Source organism: Phycodurus eques, chromosome 15 (genome assembly GCF_024500275.1).
Source record: "Phycodurus eques isolate BA_2022a chromosome 15, UOR_Pequ_1.1, whole genome shotgun sequence".
Taxonomy (NCBI): Eukaryota; Metazoa; Chordata; class Actinopteri; order Syngnathiformes; family Syngnathidae; genus Phycodurus; species Phycodurus eques.
Window position 1 is genome coordinate 5,467,764 of NC_084539.1, and position 17,545 is coordinate 5,485,308.

Genomic DNA, 17,545 nt, shown 5'->3' on the forward strand with positions numbered 1-17,545 from the left:
TGGGTCGAAGACGAATAGCTGGAAAACGGGTTCTTCGGCAGAAAGAGAAGAGGAAAGCACAGAGCCTAGGACTGAATGTGGGGACTTTGAATGTTGGGACTATGACAAGAAAATCTAGGGAGTTGGTTGACATGATGATTAGGAGGAAGGTTGATATATTGTGTGTCCAGGAGACCAGGTGGAAAGGCCGTAAGGCTAGAAGTTTAGGGGCAGGGTTTAAATTATTTTACCATGGTGTAGATGGGAAGAGAAATGGATTTGGGGTTATTTTAAAAGAAGAGTTGGTTAAGAATATCTTGGAGGTGGAAAGAGTATCAGATCGAGTGATGAGGCTGAAACTTGAAATTGAGGGTGTTATGTATAATGTGATTAGTGGCTATGCCCCACAGGTAGGATGTGACCGAGAGGTGAAAGAGAAATTCTGGAAGGAGATCGGTAAAGTAGTTCTGAGGTGGAAGCTGAGACAGGACGAGTGTTGTGCAGCTTTTCATGAAGAGGTGAGACAGGCTCTCGGTGGACGGGAGGAGCTTCCAGAAGACTGGACCACTACAGCCGAGGTGATCAGAGAGGCAGGCAGGAAAGTACATGGTGTATCTTCTGGCAGGAAAGGAGAGAAAGAGACTTGGTGGTGGAACCTCAAACTACAGGAAATCATACAAGGAAAAAGGTTAGCTAAGAAGAAGTGGGACACCGAGAGGACCGAGGAGAGGCGAAAGGAATACATTGAGATGTGACATAGGGCAAAGGTAGAGGTGGCCAAAGCCAAACAAGAGGCATATGATGACATGTATGCCAGGTTGGATACTAAAGAAGGAGAAAAGGATCTATACAGGTTGGCCAGACAGAGGGATAGAGATGGGAAGGATGTGCAGCAGGTTAGGGCGATTAAGAATAGAGATGGAAATATGTTGATTGGGGGCAGTAGTGTGCTAGACAGATGGAAAGAATACTTTGAGGAGTTGATGAATAAGGAACATGAGAGAGAAGGGAGAGTAGAAGAGGCAAGTGTGGTGGACCAGGAAGAGGCAAAGATTAGTAAGGGGGAAGTTAGAAAGGCATTAAAGAGGACGAAAAATGGAAAGGTACTGGGTCCTGATGACATTCCTGTGGAGGTATGGAACCATACAGGAGAGGTGGCTGTGGAGTTTTTGACCAGCTTGTTCAATAGAATTCTAGCGGGTGAGAAGATGCCTGAGGAATGGAGGAAAGGTGTGCTGGTGCCCATTTTTAAGAACAAGGATGATGTGCAGAGCTGTGGGAACTATAGAGGAATAAAGTTGATGAGCCACACAATGAAGTTATGGAAATAGTAGTAGAGGCTCGACTCAGGACAGAAGTGAGTATTTGCAAGCAACAGTATGGTTTCATGCCTAGAAAGAGTACCACAGATGCATTATTTGCCTTGAGGATGTTGATGGAAAAGTACAGAGAAGGTCAGAAGGAGCTACATTGTGTCTTTGTACATCTAGAGAAAGCCTATGACAGAGAACCCAGAGAGGAACTGTGGTACTGCAGGTAGAAGTCTGGAGTGGCAGAGAAGTATGTTAGAATAATACAGGACATGTACGAGGGCAGCAGAAGAGTGGTGAAGTGTACTGTAGGTGTGACCGAGGAATTTAAGGTGGAGGTGGGACTGCATCAGGGATCAGCCCTGAGCCCCTTCCGGTTTGCTGTGGTGATGGATAGGCTGACAGATGAGGTTAGACTGGAATCCCCATGGACCATGATGTTTGCAGATGACATTGTGATCTGCAGTGAAAGCAGGGAGCAGGCGGAGGAACAGTTAGGAAGATGGAGGTATGCACTGGAAAGCTACATGATGCCACTCCAAAACATATATTTTCTTCTTCTGAAGCCATTTTGTTGTTTATTTGCTTCTTTGTTTTGGATCATTGTCCTGTTGTAACGCCCAGTCAGTCATCTTTACAGACAGCCACAAGAGAAGCAAAAACGTGAAAACATATAATTGTGTGTGGTATTAGTTTAAGCAGACTATCTGTTTGTTCTTGTGATTTTGATAAAGATCAGACGACATTTAATGACCAATTTATGCAGAAATTTGAGAAATTCCAAAGGGTTCACATACTTTTTCCTTCCACTTAATTCTCATTTGCATTGCTTTATATCTAATAAATGCATACTTGTTTTGTGGGATTATTTTAATTCAGCAATATAAACACACAGTTGACCAAATAGGATGTGTTGACCTTTGTCCTGTTCCCGTACACTCAGCTGCTGATGCTCCTATTCAGAATAAACAATGATTAAGCAACAGTTCCTATTATGGAGCACTGACAGAGTAGTATGCGGCATATGCCTTCAATCACGATGAGAATACAGTAACTTTATTGAAGTGAAAATGAGATTTCGTTGTTGGAGACATTCGAAATATTTAACTTGAATGATTTGAACGGAAATCTTGGAAAAGAACACTGAATATGTTCATATCTCACTGTGTGTACTGAGCCATTTGAAATGCGCATGGTCCTATTTGATAGATGAGACTTTCCCCAGTGGGGGGAATTCCAAAATATGGACTTGTGTTAAGTAATCTCTCTCTGCTGGTTATATGACACTGAGGGTTACAACGCTGAACAAGACCATCATCTAAGGAAGACACCATGAAGGTAAACATTCTGTTTTGTTGTACTTCATGGTTAATTACTGTTTGTATAAGATGAAGGCTCTTCATTCTGATGATGTCAGTTTTGTTTCAGAGCTCAAATTAAAATACCTGAATGCTAGATACCAAAATGAATTTGATCCACCAATATTTGCTTTCATTGCTTGTAACATTATTAAAATTAGTCAATTAATGTGCTTCTTATATGGTAACAGTTGGAGTTGGCTGCAGCCTTGTCTTCGTTGGCTTTGCTGCTTGCATTTCTTTTTCCCGTTTGGTAAGTACTGAATAACCTTACAAGATGGCCAGATACTATGTCACGACATTTAAACTATTTTTTCCATTATACTCTATGGACCTATACTACTGCTTCATTTATTTGACAACAATATTTAATTTTGTTTGTTAGCTGTTTTCCTAAGCATCAATGAGAGAAGCTAGTACTTGATACATAATCTCATTTATCCATGATAAAGCTCGAGTATATGAGATTCAGTTTTTAATCACTGTATTTCACTTGTTTCAGCTGTCAGCAGCCAATAAACTGCAGATGGGGGTCTTTTGGAGATTGGTCAGAGTGTGATGGCTGCACCAAAACGAAGGTAACCCTAACATACACTCATAATTTTTTGCATGGAATAGAACTGTTGTAGTGGTGTGCCTTAAATGTAAGCTTAATTACTATAATAACAAGCTATTGTTATTTACAATTTACTTACTGCAAGCATGTTATTGAAATAACATCTCATTTAAATAGCCAAAATGTACGCTATTATGGTCACATATTCAGCATCAATAAAAAAATTTCAGCATCCATCACTATACTTTGACTATATTTATTGTAATTTTATATTAATTTTGTTTGTGTGACAACCTAATCTTTTCAGAATTGACAGTATTTTGCCTAAAAGCTTAGCAGTGCTTATTACATACACATTGTGTAAATTATTATGATTATTATTTTGTTATTTTAATTTTATTTTTTTACAGCTTTATTTGCGTTATCTCCATTAGGTGCGCACTCGACACGTCGGTGTGTATGCCCAGTTTTGGGGTGTGCCATGTTCAGGAGAAAGCACAGAATCTCATCCTTGTGTCCCACAAAAGGAGTGTCCTCTAGAAACAGGGTGTGGAGGAAGGTTCCGATGCACATCCGGTGAGCTGAAAGCATCAGCCATCCAAAAAATGTTTCCATTTAAATCAAAATGAAATTTGTGGAATTTTGAGATTTTCTTTAAATGTTGCCAGTATAACTTCTTAAATGTCCTACGTGAAGGTCAATGCATTAGCCAGTCTCTGGTGTGCAATGGAGACCAGGATTGTGAAGATGGTCTCGATGAGAGAGGCTGTAATGAAGATGACAGTCAGTTTATATGCGGTCTTGATAAAACACCGCCCAACTCTGATTTGACTGGCAGAGGGTAAGTATCTCAAACCTCTACCGCAGGAGCAACTATTCTGTATGTATGTATTCTGTATGTATGTACTTTATGTAGCACCGCATCTAAGTGCTGCATGCGAGTTGATAGTTGATTTTCAGACAATCCTATATAATGTAACATCTACTAGGACACCTCTAGCTTTGTTGTTTCATGACCTTCAGCTCAGCAGTCATTTTTACATGCTATACCAGACAGTCAGTTTTCTGAAATATTGCTGTAGTATGATTTTGTTTCATTGTTTGTGTTTAATTATATATATATATTTATTTACTTAGCCATATAGCAACAATTTTGGGAGCACGTGCCAAATACTTTTTAGTTTCTACATTTTCTGAAAATGTTTTAAGCACATTTTCACAACACATATCCTAACATTTCCCCAATTGAACTACGCAGTAAAGTGTATTGTAAAGCAAATGGTGTTCACTTTTAAATACAAATATATTATTAACTGATCACGTAGAGCAGCCGGTTGTGTTACATTTCCATTATAATCTTTGTCTGTGTCTATTGCCTTCAAAGGTTGATTTTCGTCAGGTCTTTGAATGCATAAACACTTTTTTATTTAGCATAGTTGTGCTTTCCTAGTGCTACTACATATTTGTGCAAACCTGCGGTATTTACTTTTATTTTTGTTTTAGATAATAGATAGATTTTTGTAAATTTGATGGTTTTGTTATTGCTATTACCAGGTATGACGTGCTTACAGGGAAGCTGAGAGCAGGTGTGATCAATACTCTGAGTTTTGGAGGGCAGTGCAGGACGGTGTTCAGTGGTGACCATCAAATTTATTATCGACTTCCACAGAACATTCTCAGGTACAACTTTGAGGTGAGTAAAACATATTTAAAGTAGTCACTGACAAACATGTGCTTGTGATATGAAAACAAAACAAAAAACAAAACAAAAAACAGGGAGAACATTATTTACCAGGCAATTGTATTTTCATTGAATTTCTTTGGATTTTCATATACTGCTCTGTATTATTATTATTAAATATATTTACAGTATATCACAATGGAAAAAACAGATGTACTAACCAGTCGGCTACCGTGCCGGCTTCTTGAAATATAAAAAAAATATATATATAAACATAGTAAATAAAACCATGCAACAATCCACCACAGAAATGTGAAGAGATCTGATTTTGCTGTAGTCATGCTGATAACAACCTCTGTGATTGAACATGATCCATTTGTTGTGAAATACAAATAGAAATAATTTCTACAAAAACAATAAGGACCTTGCAGAGGTCGCTGCTCAGGCCCTGATGATCAATTGCATTGTCTAATTGTCACAACTCAGTAATTAGAGTATTTAACGTCTTACTTCTATTGGAATTGTTTTTACATTCTTAAGTGATAAGTCATAAAAATGTAATAAGTTAACTACTCTTAATATGAAGATGCTGTTAAAATCCAGGAATAACAGTGCATGTGCAGAATGGTAGAGGAGGGGGTAGCATAGTATTTCAAATGTTTATATTTGAATTGTCATGTTCATACAGTATGTTTTGGTTTTGAAGGTGAAAGTAGACAATGAGGAGAGTGACGAATCCTATGAAAGTTCTTGGTCCTACATGCAACACATCCAGGCCAACGCTTTAGTGGGACATGACCGTCGCACCTTTCACAAAGAGCTCACTGAAACAAAGGTAACAATTTGGTTAATCTGCCATAAAAAATGATTTATGACGATGGGGTTTGTAGCCTATGTATCCTGACCTTGCTTTCCTTTATCTCCGTTAAATTCTCACCCCTATCAAACAGAATCAGAGACTTATAATTCTAAAGAATAAAGTGGAGTTGGCCCAGTTCAAAACTCAGCCCCTCAGTATCTGACCCTGGCTGAAGAATTCTGGAAGGCTTTAATCTCACTTCCATTCACATACAACTATGCTGCCTATCGTCGACTGCTGCAGAAGTACGGCACACATTATCTCTCTGAAGGCTCTCTTGGAGGCGAATACCAAGGCTTGTTGGAGTTAGACCGCCAGACTTTTGTGTCATCTAGTAAGAGCCTCTAAATATTTTTGTTGGCCTTTAAAAAAGAAGCTAATTGTTTTTTGGTAAAGTGAAGGGAAAAAAAAGTTGTCTTCAATAAACACAAACCTGAGTTACTTTTTGAGTAACCTAATATGGAGAATTTATGTAGAAAGTAATCTGTCTAGCAAAGATGTTGTAACTTGTTTAAGTTGTGATCAAAAGCAGTTGATGTAATGTGGTCTTGCTCTTGAAATTGTGTAAAGGCGCAACACAGATAGACTACAAGCACTGCTGGAGAAAAGTTAAACGACGGCTGTTCTGGAAAAAAGTCAAAATCATCTGTGAAAAATTCTCCAACTCTATATCATTTGGTGAAGGTGAGCATATGTATTTGGCGTGCTAAGATGGCATTACCTGTGGACAATTATTCATTGTCAAGTTGTGTATTCTCAACAGAAAGAGGTGTGACCAAGATGCCCATTAAGGTGAAGACGTTTGGAGGAGATCCATCATTTTCAGATGTCTTGAAAGTTCTAGATCTTGAAAATCCAGCAGTAAATGGAGAGGCCTATGACAACTGGGCCTCCTCTGTTAAAGACTTTCCTGACGTCATTGACCAGAAGGTATGACAGTAAGCACTGACAGTATTGACTTGATTGGGTGGTCAAAGAATGCATCAGAAACAAGCTTGATCAGACCCTGATACGAACCAGTGTGCAAAAAAAAAAAAAAAAAAAAAAAAAAGTAAACATAGCTTTTAGACTTTGGTCAATAAGACAACTGACTTTGAATTTGGTTAAACAAACACTACTAGACCTATTGCTTAAGTACTCTATAATAATAGTGGGCATTCAAAACTTAATTAATAACAGAATGCGAACCCTGTCAGTTTTTGCACAGTTAACATTCACCATTGTCTTTATTAAACATAGCTTAATGTTAAATAACATTTGACAACCTTTAGGGGAGCCCAGGCTCAATTATTGTTAGTTACTTCAAATTTACTATTAGAAGAAATATAGTTATTACATTCTGCCATTTTCAAAACAAAGCTGTTGTTGTTGTTTTTATCTTTAGCTCCAGGGGCTTGAGCACAAAATAGCTAGTAATCATTCTTCCTGTGATACAGTGCAGTTCTGCCACTGCAAACGTTTTGTGGCATCGGTTTGGTAGACCGATAATTAATAAAATGGTTTATTGATCGTCTTGAAATTTGTATTCCAGCTGCGCCCTGTGTATGAGCTTATAAAGGAGGTGCAGTGTGCAGGACTAAAGAGACTTCACCTGAAAAGAGCCATTGAAGAATACTTGGCAGAGGAGCATCCATGTCACTGCCAACCCTGCCAGAACAATGGCCAAGCGCTTCTAACTGGTTCGGAGTGTCGGTGCACCTGCCGCCCTGGAACCTCAGGACGAGCATGCGAGCATGGAGCTGTGATTGGAGAGCAACCAGGTAAACGATGATACTCACTGTTTGGACAAAACAGATGAAAATTTAGATCTCTCAGGTATAAACTTAAACCTATACCCTATTGTTTGGTTACGCAACGGTAATCAGAGTGCAGAACATTCCTCAGAAGAGTGTTAATCGAAGCGTACGTAAGCCATGCTCAGCGTTGGCGCTGCAGTTGAGGTGGGCATGAGAAAGGATTGCCCCCTCAAAACAGACAAGAAAAAAAAGGGTGAAAATTGTGTTATAGTTATTGATCCATTGGGTATTTTGACAAAAGAATGTCACAGAAATATTTTTTAAAATTGTTGACCAATGTTTTATGAAAACAGAGTTGAAGGTCTCAATTAAAATCAAAAGCCAAGGAAAGAGATTAAAAACTGCAAATATTATGCAATATATTTTTAAAAAGGGAGTTGGTAAATAAAAAAGTTTAAACGCGAGTGAGTATGGCTTTGTGTTACCCTGACAACCAGGTGTGGCGCTAAAGGGTAGCTACTGGCTATATGTGCTTCTTACTCACGTAAGAGTACTGTTACTTTAGAATAATATGACTCAAGTAAAAGTAAAAAGTAGTCATCCAAAGATTTACTTGTGTAAGAATAAGAAAGTACTCAATGAAAAAAACTACTCAAGAAAAGAGTAATTTGTGTGTAACTTCTGATTTATTTTATTTTATTTTTTAAATCAGCGCATGAACATCAAATAATAAAAAATAATATATGGGTGTCGACACACATCTGCTACCATTTCAATTTGTAACTGCCAAAAACCCAACAACACATGCATGCCCTACAGAAAACATGATTTGCTTTATTCACTTAAATGACTTAATGAAGAAGCTGTTTGCTGACCAGACTTAGTCATGAGTCATTTTGATTGACTCGCAAAGGCTACGTGCGCGGTCATGTAACTGCCTTGTGTCGTCTGATTGGTGAATTGGAGTCAAATAACATTAGTGTTCACGTTTGATTGCCGCAATGGGTGCCCTATGCGGAAGTAGAAGATGGAGTCTAAAAAGAGACGCGTACACGCATGAATGGATATGGCATGTCGATCATTGTAATGGAGTAAAAGTATCGATCCTTCTTCACATAAATACTCAAGTAAAAGTAAAAAGTACAGTCATTTAAAGTACTCTGACAAGTACATTTTATCGAAAATATTACTTGAGTAAATGTAACGGAGTAAATGTAACGCGTTACTACCCACCTCTGCTGATCACTAACTGATGGCAATACAATGAATGCCAAATACATTTTCCACATACGTACATAAAGTTTGTCCCATTTAAGTGTTAATCTAATCTTTTCCCAGGGGTGATCCACGGGGGCTGGAGTTGCTGGTCATCCTGGAATTCTTGTTCTGGGGGTCAAAGGTCAAGGTCACGCAGTTGCAATAACCCCAGCACCAGCAGAGGTGGCCAACACTGCTCTGGGGTGCTTATAGAGCAATTACCCTGTGAGGACGCAGACATACAGTATTTACAGTAAGGACACACAGACTCCCACACACACATTAAGCAATTATTGAGCTGATCTAATTGCAAAATTAAAATGACAACAAATAACAATGAGGATGTTAATTTGTGTTTTCTGTCTATAACCTCTGTGCAGGATGATGGAGCCCCAATGTTTCAGTCTGTCTGTGACGCCACCAAAGACTTGTGGACCGCCTCCAAACCTCAGAAATGGATTCATCCAGGTGAACTTTGTGTGACTAATATATTGTCGTCTGTTGTCTGGATTTCACATAATTGGAAAGGTTACGATGTTTGGCTATAAAAATGCAACTGGCAATGTCTTCAGTTGTAACCCTAACCCAATAAGTGTACCACTACCTGTGTCTTTTTCAGGATCCTAGTTATTTTTATTTGGCTGGAAACACAGTGCAGTACTCTTGCATAGAAGGTTATTACCTCAGTGGAAACCCTTTGGCTACATGTACTGAAAGTCAGACCTGGAAGATTGGAGCAGTGGTTTGTAAAAGTAAGTCTACTATTAAGCAACTTCATTAGGTAATCCTAATATAATAAGGGTGATTGTACAACATAATTTCATTGTGCCACTAGTATTAGAAACACTGATTTGACTTTGCAGGTTGGCTAGTCTGATTCTGGCCTTAGTGATACAATATAAATCGCATCTTTATAAGACTATAATAAACAGTGCAGCAAGTAAGCAAAGCAAAAGCAAAGCAAAGCAAATTTTATTTATATATTTCTTACACAAGATAACTCAATGTGCTTTACATGATTAAAAGCATTTAAAAACAAAGAAGAAAAACAGCTTACAAACATTTAAAACAAAGAGAACAAAACATAAGAGTAGTAGTGTATTTAGGACCTAAACCATTTAGTGATTTATAGACCAGCAGCAGAACTTTAAAATCTATTCTAAAGCTGACTGGGAGCCAGTGTGAAGACTTTATAATTAGAGTAATATGCTCTGACCTCTTTGTTCTGGTCAGAACCTGAGCTGCAGTATTCCGAATGAGCTACAGTTGTTTAATGCTCTTTTTTTTTTGGGCGGGGGTGGTGGGGGTGACACCCAAGACCATTACAATAGTCAAGTCTTGTTGAGATAAAAGCATGGATGAGCTTCTCTTGGTCTGCTTGGCACATGCAAGGCTTCACTCTGGATATGTTTTTCAGATGGTAGAAGGTAGTTTTAGTAATTGATTTGATATGACTGTTGAAAGTCAGGTCGAAATCTATCAGAACACCAAGGTTTCAGACTTGGTCTTTGGTTTTTAAAGAGCGTGACTCCAGGTATTTACTAACAGTAATCCTCTCTTCTTTACTGCTAAAAACAATTATCTCAGTTTTGTTGTGGTTTATTGAAGAAAAATGTGGCTGCTCCAGTTATTTATCTGTTTTAGACTCAATTGGACTATAGTCATCTGGAGACGCTGCTAGATATAACTGTGTGACATCTGCATAGCTATGATAGTAAAAATTAAAGTTCTGAAGAATTTGACCCAAGGGTAGCATATACAGGCTGAACAGAAGGGGCACGAGAACTGACCCTGGAGGGACCCCATAGGTCATTGCCATTTGATGAGATTGAAGACATGGTTACAAAATAACTCCTTTCCTCCAGACAGGACCTGAACCATTTAAGGACTGTTCCATTTAGTCCTACCCACGTTTACAACCTATTCAGCAGTATATTATGATCTACCGTATCAAAAGCTGCACTGAGATCCAACAGGACCAGACCTTTCCTGAGTCAGTATTCAACCTTATATCATTTATCACTTTGATAAGAATGGATTCTGTACTGTGATGAGTTTGGAAACCTGATTGAAATTTGTCAAAAAAGTCAATTTGAGTTCAAGAAATTGCTGAGTTGATTAAAAACAACTTTCTCACCTATCTTGGCTATGAAAGGGAGATTTAATAGGTGGGTAATAGAATAAAATGGCCCATAACATGGAGGTGTCTGTGTCGGTTCATGATTTACCTACTATATTCTCCCTTTTACAAGCTAGTGCCCTATGGAAATAATTTTGAAGCCCTAATGACTTCCCATTAGAGGGTGATCCATTCACATATTTATCCCACTATAATAATTTTCCATGAAGCATTGGAATTAGATACTTGTACCAAATGCAAGGGTTTTTAGTGACACATTCTTGTGGTTACACATTCCTCATCTGGAAAAAATGCTGGCAAAGTGACACCTGTGTTTAAAGCAAGTTCAAAGCAATATTGTTATACTGTAACTGTAAGTAAGACTTTGTTTTCTAATTATGTACCACTGTCAACCAGTCTCAAGTTCATCATAATTCCTGAAATACACTTTCTTCACATTCATTCACAGGTTCTACATGTAACATTCCTCATCTCAACAATGATGTTATGGCCATGCCCACTAAAGTGGACTATCAGATTGGAGACAGGATGTCCTTGTCATGTCCGGAGGGATTGGTGCTGACTGGTGACGTGTCAGACATCATTTGCAGTCCCAGTCTGCAATGGTCTCCTTCTCCCTCTGCAGCTCACTGTAGTAAAGGTGAAAGTGGTAATAAATAAAATTGCCTCATACATTCTATTAAAGCTCATCCATCCATTTTCTAGAGCGCTTGTCCACATTAGGGTTACGAGTTAGCTGGAGCCTATCCCTGCTGCAAGAGGTGGGGTACACCCTGGACTGGTCACCAGACAATCTCAGGGCACAACGAGACAAATAATCATTCTTTTTCTCACCTGTGGAATATTTCCAGTCTTCAAATAACCGAAGCATAGGAGTGATTCACATTCAATGACTGAAGATGGGAATGCGAGTGAGAATGTATTTTTTATATATACGGCACGTGCCCTTGGGACTACAAATGTTCGAGTCTATCTTTTTCCTCTAGCCAACTAGGATAGGCTCTGTCTCTCCATGCCCCTGAACAGGACAGCCTGTAGAAAATAGGTGGAAGGAATGCAAAAGTGTTTGAGAGGTGACCAACCATGCTATGTTGCAGTTTTGCCGCGCTTATTTGGTGACATGAACAGTACTTTGTAAGTGAATCCAAATGGCTGGAATATTATTATATTAAATTCATCAGGTGAGCTCCAATGGAAAAGGCTCCAATCTTGTGTCAATTGTACTTAGAAAACCTTTTATTTATGTTAACATTTCCCCTTGTATTTTTATGTAACTACTATGATCCAACATCTGCTTGTATTTAAAGTGTAACCTGAGTTTTAACACTCATATTCCCAATCAGCCCCCACAGCTCCTACTCCTCATGTTGGCCTGAAGTGTAAACTGTGGGAGAATGTTGGAAAAACTGAGTGTGTGTGTAAAATGCCAGTTCAGTGCCCGTAAGTACGTTTTGTCCAAATGTATTCAGTGGGTTAAATTACTGAATAGTGAATTGAAGTAGTTTACCGGTTTTCTCCATATGTTCTGCAGGACTTCTCTGGAGTTATGTGCCAGAGTAAGCTCGAGCCAGCCTCGGGTGCTTGGTGTTTGCCAGCTTGGAGCTCTGCGATGTTTGGGCCGCAGCTTTACGCTGGTCAATGATACCGAGTGTGAATTGTCAAAAGAGACTGCCAGTGGAGCAAAATGTCTGGGTGAGTCTAGATTTAGGAACAGAGTTAATTTTCTTGAATACAATTTGCAGGTCTTAACCTGTTGAAACATAGGTTGTGAAAGAAAATGCATACAGATTTTAATCAGAATTTATAGGACTTCAGCCAGATCCATAAACTCAATTTGATGTAATTATGAGAAAACTCATAGAACAATTGTGAAGGTTATATGAAGAATTTGAGAATAATGTTTTGTTTTTAACCAAGTACAGTACTACTATATTTATTTTTCATTTATTTACTATTGTTCCTTCTTTATTTAAATATATAGCTGATTTCCTCATTTCTGTAGAAAGCAACTGGAGTATGAAAATCCACTACACTTACTGTATATTTTTACCCCTTTTTTTTCTACAATTAGCTGGAAGTTGTCAATGTCAGAATGCATCAGAATGCCCAGAAGACTCGCCCCCCCTCTGTGTGACCTTAGGTGTTGGCAGTGTTGCAATGACGATGACCGAATGTCAAGTGGGGTCCAGGAGGTGTGCTGGGGAGCAGCTCACTGTGATTGACATTGACGCATGTCCCCAATAAAGATACTTAATTTCCCTCATCATAATTGTACTCTGTAATGCAAATGTTTAATGTCCAACAGCCACTTGTAAGGCCTTGTCTTTCTTTTCATAAAAATCTCCAGAAAGAAACAGTTTGCAAAATGGAAAAATGGGAAAAGAAATGTGATTTTATTAATATGACGAATTCAAAGATTAAAACTCTGTATAAACAAGATAATTTTGTATTTTTAAACAAGATAATCTTGTATTGATCCAATGCAGCCCTATGGGGGCACAAGCCAGTGTACACTGTAGACCGGTCCCAAGCCTGGATAAATGCAAAGGGTTGCATCAGGAAGGGCATCCGGCTTAAAACTTTGCCAAACAAATATGAACGTTCATCCAAAGAATTCAATACTGGATCGGTCATGGCCCGGGTTACAGGAAATCATACAAGAAATCATACAAGCAAAGAGGTTACCTAAGAAGAGCTGGTACACTGAGAGGAGAGGAGAAAGGAATGCATTGAGATGCGACATAGGGCAAATGTAGAGGTGGCAAAGGCCAAACAAGAGGCATATGATGACATGTATGCCTGGTTGGACACTAAAGAAGGAGAAAAGGATCTCTACAGGTTGGCCAGACAGAGGGATAGAGATGGGAAGGATGTGCAGCAGGTTAGGGTGATTAAGGATCGAGATGGAAATATATTGACTGGTGCCAGTAGTGTGCACTACAAGGCAAGTTTGGTGTACCAGGAAGTAACAATGCTTAGTAAGAGGGAAATTAGAAAGGCACTCAAGAGGATGAAAAATAGAAAGTTGGTCCTGAGGACATACCTGTGGAGGTATGGAAGCATCTTGGAGAGGTGGCTGTGGAGTTTTTGACCAGCTTGTTCAATAGAATTCTAGCGGGTGAGAAGATGCCTGAAGAATGGAGGGAATGTGTGCTGGTGCCCCTTTTTAAGAACAAGGGTGATGTGCAGAGCTGTGGCAACTATAGAGGAATAAAGTTGATGAGCCACACAATGAAGTTATGAGAAAGTGTACTGGAGTCTAGACTCAGGACAGAAGTGAGTGTTTGCGAGCAACACTATGGTTTTATGCCTAGAAAGAGTACCACAGCGGCACGGTGGCCGACTGGTTAAAGCGTCAGCCTCACAGTTCTGAGGTGTGGGGTTCAATCCCCGTCCCCGCCTGTGTGGAGTTTGCATGTTCTCTCCGTGCCTGCGTGGGTTTTTTCTGGGCACTCCGGTTTCCTCCCACATCCCAAAAACATGTATGAATTGGAGACTCTAAATTGTCCGTAGGCACGACTGTGAGTGCGAATGGTTGTTAGTTTCTATGTGCCCTGCGATTGGCTGGCAACCAGTTCAGGGTGTACCCCGCCTCCTGCCCGATGACAACTGGGATAGGCTCCAGCACGCCCGCGACCCTTGTGAGGAGAAGCGGCTCAGAAAAATGGATGGATGGAAGAGTACCACAGATGCATTATTTGCCTTGAGGATGTTGATGGAAAAGTACAGAGAAGGTCAGAAGGAGCTACATTGTGTCTTTGTAGATCTAGAGAAAGCCTATGACAGAGTACCTAGAGAGGAACTGTGGTACTGCATGCGGAAGTCTGAAGTGGCAGAGAAGTATGTTAGAATAATACAGGACATGTACGAGGGCAGCAGAAGAGTGGTGAGGTGTGCTGTAGGTGTGACAGACGAATTTAAGGTGGAGGTGGGACTGCATCAGGGATCAGCCCTGTTATCTCTTGGAGTGACCAGGTTGTATAGGATTAGAAAGGAGCTCATCAGAGGGACAGCCAAGGTTCGATGTTCTGGAGACAAAGTTAGATAGAGTGGACTTCGATGGTTTGGACACGCCCAGAGGAGAGAGAGTGAGTGTATTGGTAGAAGGATGATTGAGGATGGAGCTGCCAGGCAAGAGAGCTAGAGGAAGACCAATGAGGAGGTTGATAGTTGTAGTGAGGGAAGACATGAGGGCTGTTGGTTTTAGAGAGGAGTATGGAGGAGTTAAACTTACATGGAAAAGAATGACACACTGTGGCAACTCCATAACGGGACAAGCCGAAACGATAAGAATAATAATTGATCCCCACAGGGGACATTCGTGTGCTGCAGCAGTACAGGATAAAGCAGTATACAGAAAGGTGCTAAAAAAGAAAAAGGAAAATAATTCATAACTTTTTATTAATAACAAAGTGTACATTGTGATTCGTATAATAGCAGATTTTAAACCAGGCATCGAGTCTATGTGTATGTTGAGGTTGGTAATAATGGGTGGACAGTGATAAGTTGTGGCTCACTGCTGTTGTACAGTTTGAGTGTACAGTACAGTACAGTGGGCACAAAGGTCCACCTCAAGCGCTCAGTTCTGCTCATTGGTGGTATGATGTGCTTATTAAAGTAGCTGCCCATCTGCTACAGTTCATCGTGGAGAAGGGAAAATGAGTTGGCCAAGATGTCCCTGATTCTGTCCTTCATCTTCCTCTCAGCCACTGTCTCTAGGTTTGTTCAGTTCTACCCCTACCACAAAGCTTGCCTTCCTCACCACATTGTTGACCATGCCGACTTCATCAGTTTTAATGCTACCCAACCAGAACACCACTACATCACTGTGCACTTCCCACCAATGAATGTAAGAAGATAATTTTTGCCTGTTACAGATGTCAAATTATTTGAGTCTCCTCAAGAAGGGCAGTCTGCTCTGTCACTTCCTAAAGAGGGTATCTTGAATAGGACAATCCACCAACCGCAACCACCTGAAGAGCCACCCCACGACAGCCCCATTTAGCCCTTATATTTGTCCCCCCTCTTAGACGCCGCTAAAGAACCTCTTCTATAGCTGGCACGGGTCACTGGCTCAACAACTGCAGGCTGTTGCCCTCCCACATGGGCAGTAGCTGGCTCCTACGGATGGCCCCCCTAGCGGGTGGTGTCCTCCTGCTCTCCTGGAGGTGGGTGGGAGTGAATGAAGAGCATCGAACCTCAACTTTGAGGGTTAGTGATGGTGGGGCACACTGGCCAGTGGGTGACGGTGGTGGTTGGCTGTGGGAGCGGCAATGGGCTCCAGGCGTCCTCCTGTCCAACTGGGTCGATTGACCGCCCCTGGGTCCTTGGGTATGGGTAGTGTCCTATGGAGCTAGTTCGCCCATCCTTATTGTGTCTGCACAGCAACTCTATAATATGTCTAATGACTAACGTTTTCCTGGCTAACTACCCCTGTCCTGTCTCGTACTGTCCTATTTGCTACTCGTTGTGTCCCTTTCTCACAGCGTGTAGCTACCTTCCCCGAATACGTCATAAAAATGGAACGTGACTCTTTTGTAACTTTAAAGTATTGCATTTTCCAATAAATATCAATCACAATATACTGTAAATAACCACAGAGGAAGTACTGTAAATCAAACTCCCCTGTTGCACAAATACATCTATACAAATATATATTTAAAATATATATAAATATGAAACATGTTTGCGGCACGGTGCCCGACTGGTTAGCACATCTGCCTCACAGTTCTGAGGTCCGGGGTTCAAATAACTCGGCCTGTGTGGAGTTTGTATGTTCTTTGTATGTTCTCCCCGTGCCTGCGTGGGCTTTCTCCGGGCACTCCAGCTTCCTCCCACATCCCAAAAACATGCATGGTATCTTGATTAAAGACTCTAAATTGCCCGTAGGTGTGAATGTATGTGCGAATGGTTGTTTGTTTATATGTGCCCTGCGATTGGCTGATGATCAATTCAGGTGGTACCCCGCCTCTCACCCGAAGATAGCTGGGATAGACTCCAGCACGCCCGCGACCCTTGTGAGGATAAAGCGGTACAGAAAATGGATGGATGGTTGAAACATGTCTTTCAGTCACACAGTCCAATTTTAGAATGGTGCATCCTTATATTTTATTATGTCCCAGTAAATGTGTACCATAATGTGACATTTCATGCCATTGAAAAGTGGTAAGCGCAAACAGAGTTTATTTAGTACGTATCTCATATACTCTGGATTTACTAAATAGGGTAAAATGACTTGACAGTGCCTATGCACGTTCTAAAATGAACAAAGATGAAAAAGAGTCTTATAATTTTTTTTGCATGGAAGCTAATTTTTTTCCACCTGGATGTCAAATTCCAAAAATGCTTGAAAAGTAGTTTATTCTCAAATGATTTACATCACCACACTTAGGTAGGGCTAGTTTAGGTAGTTCATCTTTAGTTTGTTGAAAATTAAGACCAGCACATGCTTGCTGGTCTTTTAATATTAATATTATGGGGGAACCTCCAAAGTCTTATCCTTAGGAGCTCAACCAATATTTATGGAAAAAGTATTCCTTTGAAATCTTCATAAAAACCTAAAAAGGTCGAACCATCATGATATGTGACAGTCACAAGAGACGTCGACAAATCTTATGGGACTTTCAGTTTCGTGAGCAACTTCACAAGTGTATTTGTATAATTTTCTTC

At 40.1% G+C, this 17,545-nt stretch overlaps 1 protein-coding gene across 1 annotated transcript; it reads left to right on the top strand.

Annotated features, from left to right (window-relative positions):
• The first annotated feature begins 2,579 nt into the window (after positions 1-2,579).
• On the top strand, positions 2,580-13,139 carry c7b (complement component 7b). Its single transcript, XM_061699214.1, is given in 19 exon segments — positions 2,580-2,627; positions 2,839-2,900; positions 3,150-3,225; positions 3,638-3,779; positions 3,900-4,044; positions 4,758-4,896; positions 5,591-5,719; positions 5,835-5,889; positions 5,892-6,077; positions 6,314-6,427; positions 6,507-6,673; positions 7,275-7,503; positions 8,818-8,989; positions 9,117-9,204; positions 9,356-9,488; positions 11,325-11,516; positions 12,220-12,316; positions 12,408-12,568; positions 12,948-13,139. Coding segments are annotated over 19 exon segments (2,466 nt in total). The 5' UTR covers positions 2,580-2,621; the 3' UTR covers positions 13,121-13,139.
• Positions 13,140-17,545: the final 4,406 nt, after the last annotated feature.